The following is a 3,225-nucleotide window of genomic DNA, read 5'->3' on the forward strand; positions in this document are numbered from 1 at the left end:
GGTCCTCGGTTCCTTTCCCAAACCGCCCTGCCACTTTGTCAGCGTCCCTGTGGCTGCAGCCTGCAGCTGCAGCAATCCTTAGCAGTGGGCAGGGATCCACGTTCACAAGGGAGAACATCCTCAGAAAGTCACTGCAGCACTTTCCCCTGGCTGGCTGAGGGACCACCGTGAGCCTGTGGCTCTGGGCAGCCCCTGGCCTCCAAAAAACAGGGGTGGGCAGCCAGTGGGTGCTTCTTCCTCCTGGCACAAGCCCTGTTCCCCTTCCTCCCATTGGGACTGTTGGCAGGAGGGAGGAGGAAGGCAGCTCTCTGCCCTGCCGGATGGAGCTCTTTGCTGCAGGAGCCGAGGGTTACCTGCGGTGGGATGGATCCAGCCTGAGACCCAGCAGTTCTTGAGGTCCAAGGCAGAGAGGCACCCGTGGAGCAAGCAGATGGGCTGAACGATGCTGCTGAATACAAGCGGGGCAGCTGTCCTGAGCAGAATGACATTGTTGTAGAATGTCACCTTATCGAACTCCTCGGGGGGGGGATGGCAAGAGTTGATCGAATTCTGGGGCTGGTCTTCCCATTGCCTCTTCATGGCACTCAGCCCAACCGCGGCCAACACCCGTGGCCTGTGGGGGGTGGATGGAGGGCACTGGGTGCAAGGAAATGCCTGGGGCAAACTCTGCCTGTCCCTGCTCTGGCTGAAGGATGCTCGCTCAGCTGCTGGGTGGCGACAAGACCCTCCCGAGCACTGGGAGGTGGTGTTATTCCCTGCTGACTCCCAAGCCTTGCCCAGGGCGACACAGGGCACAGACCTGCTTTGCAGGCTGGATGCAGGCTGGATGCAGAGCTGAGGATCCAGCACTTGTTCAGGATGGAGCCGAAGGCCGGGAGGTTATGCTGCATGTCCTGCAGTGCCACCACCCACAGGAACTAGTCTGTCACCGCAAACTCCTGCACAGGCTAGTCTGGATCCCACGGGCTTCAGCGAAACAGGAGGGACATCACTCGGTGCGCCTTGTGCTACAGACTCCCACCGCCCCCCTCTTCCCTCTGATGCCCCCTTGCTGCAGCTGTCCTGACCTTTGACCTCGCCTGGGACTGATGCCAGCATCACCCGCAGGGCCAAGCTGGTGGCATGGCATGTAGTGCATGACGGTCAGATCGTGCCAGCTCTCTCACCTGATGCTGGGATGGCACAGAGACACACAGCATGAGGCTCTCCACTGCTGCTGCCGGACAAAGAGCTGGGGCCAGGGAGCCAGGGCCCTTCTCTGCGGGTCCATGGGGAGAGGGGTACATGGCATGCTGGGTGCCGGCTGGCAGCCAGCCCGGAGGGGCTTGGCATGCTTGTGCTGAGCGCACCAGGCTGGTTCTTTGCCCCTGGTTGTGGGCACTGCACGTCCCAAGCACCCTGGCAGCGGGCAGGGACACCGGGAGACCCAATTGGCCCATTCCCAGTTCCTTGGGCCTCATCCTGCTGCACTCTGCCTGCTCCATCACACCGATGGGGCCGATACCTTGCTGGCCCCATGCTGCCCCCCTGCCTAGCACCCCGCTGCTGCCACGGTGCCCAGGCTCAGCACCCATGGTGCAGGCACAAGCAGCTGGCAGGGCCCTGCTGGCCTTCCTGCAGGAGGGCCCTTGGAGGCTTGTGCAGGGCATCTGCTGGCACCGAAAGAATCTCTGGGGCACAGCTCCTCCTGCCCTGGGTGCTGCTGGATGGTTTCTCCCTGGAACAGCCTATCCTGCCCAGGAGGTTCCTTTCTGCGTGCACACTTGGAGTCTCTGCCTACCCTGGTCCCACTTATCATAGAATCATAGAATGGTTTGGGTTGGAAGGGACCTTAAAGACCATCTCATTCCGACCCCCCTCCCCTAGGCTGGGACACCTTTCACTAGACCAGGTTGCTCAAGGCCCCATCCAACCTGGCCTTGAACACTTGCAGGCAGAAGCAAGGGTGGCAGGAGGCAGGAGGAGCTCTGGTGCTGCATAAGGGGATTTATAAAAACCTGATGGAGCCCAGAGTGTGTAGGGGTGGTGGTGAGGGAACCTGGAGGGCAGCAGGGGCTGTTACAGGGGCACCACGAGGCTACAGTTGCCTGTGGCTGGGCTTTCCCGCGAGGAGGTCCCTTTCCAGCTCATGAAAGTCCCTGTGTGCATTTGGACATTGATAATACAAAAGAACCAGTATTGATCCTGATACCAATATAAAATATACCAGGATTACACTCAGCCCACTCTATCCATAGAAGCCGTGCGCTCCCCACAGGGGACAGCCAATGTGGGACACTGTGAGTGCTGCGGCTTCGGGAGGAAGAGAAGGGCTCAGGGCTCCAGCAGTGGAGCAAGGAGTTCTCAGGATGGCAGCCGTCATGGGATAGAGAGAAGTCCTCAGCAAACTTTCTAATTTATACTGAATGTGCCATTCACGGTATGAAATAATACTTTTGGGCAGCTTGGGTGAAGTGCCCGGGTCTCGCTCTTCCTTATCCCCACACCTGGCAAGCTCGAGAACACTGAGACCTTGAAACCTGTATCCTGTAGCTGGCTAGAAAGTAAATATTTTCACAAATTCAGACACAGGAGTCTTCTAAAAGTGCAGTTTTCCCAAGTATTAGAAGATAAATTAGTCCTGTGTGGCTCAAACCAGGACTTACCTGTCCCACTGAGAAGGGCCTTTGGCCCTGGCTCTTGTGATGCTGTGGCTGAAGTGCTGCGGGAATCAGCTGGGAGGCAGCTGATGATCCTAAGGCCTGTTTGTAGTTGATTTGTGCCAAAAGGGGCTTAACCCTGCAAGAGCGAGGAAAACGTCCCTGAGGTAGGTTTCACCCTGCCCTCCCCATGGTGATGCCACTCTGAGGCTTGTCCCTGATCACTGGCTGGGCTGTTCCAACACGATGCCGGTGTTACCACAGACTGTTTCCAAAGGTGATGCTGGCAGCTGACAGTGACACTGCCTGAGCCGGAGGTACCTGGAACCTGTGAGCATGACTTGACATCTTTCACGTTATCTGGATCCACAGGGGTCAAAGACAACCCGCATGAGCCAGGTGCTGGTGGAACCATGACCAACCCATGCCCTTGACCTCTGTGGGTCAGTCAGCTTGGTGACACCGGTCCCCTCCCGCTTTGCAGGTCTCAGAAGAGGTCAGCACTGCCAAAGGAGCATGACCTCGTGGCAGCTCTCCTGGGCAGCGTGGGACCCTCCCCGAGGACAGCCAAACCCCTCCCTTTGCC

The 3,225-nt window shown here is 58.4% G+C and overlaps 1 protein-coding gene across 1 annotated transcript in view; it reads right to left on the reverse strand.

Annotated features, from left to right (window-relative positions):
- PRSS54 (protease, serine, 54) overlaps positions 1–1,484 on the reverse strand; it is a 2,369-nt gene extending 885 nt beyond the window's left edge. Inside the window, exons 1-2 of the mRNA XM_009894512.1 lie at positions 1,167–1,484; positions 777–917 (exon numbers count right to left, since the gene is read on the reverse strand). Coding sequence (XP_009892814.1) covers positions 777–917; positions 1,167–1,484 — 459 coding nt within the window. The remainder of the gene's footprint in view (positions 1–776; positions 918–1,166) is intronic.
- Between the last annotated feature and the right edge of the window lie 1,741 nt (positions 1,485–3,225).

This window comes from Charadrius vociferus, unplaced genomic scaffold, assembly GCF_000708025.1.
Source record: "Charadrius vociferus isolate BGI_N301 unplaced genomic scaffold, ASM70802v2 scaffold621, whole genome shotgun sequence".
NCBI classification, from domain to species: Eukaryota; Metazoa; Chordata; class Aves; order Charadriiformes; family Charadriidae; genus Charadrius; species Charadrius vociferus.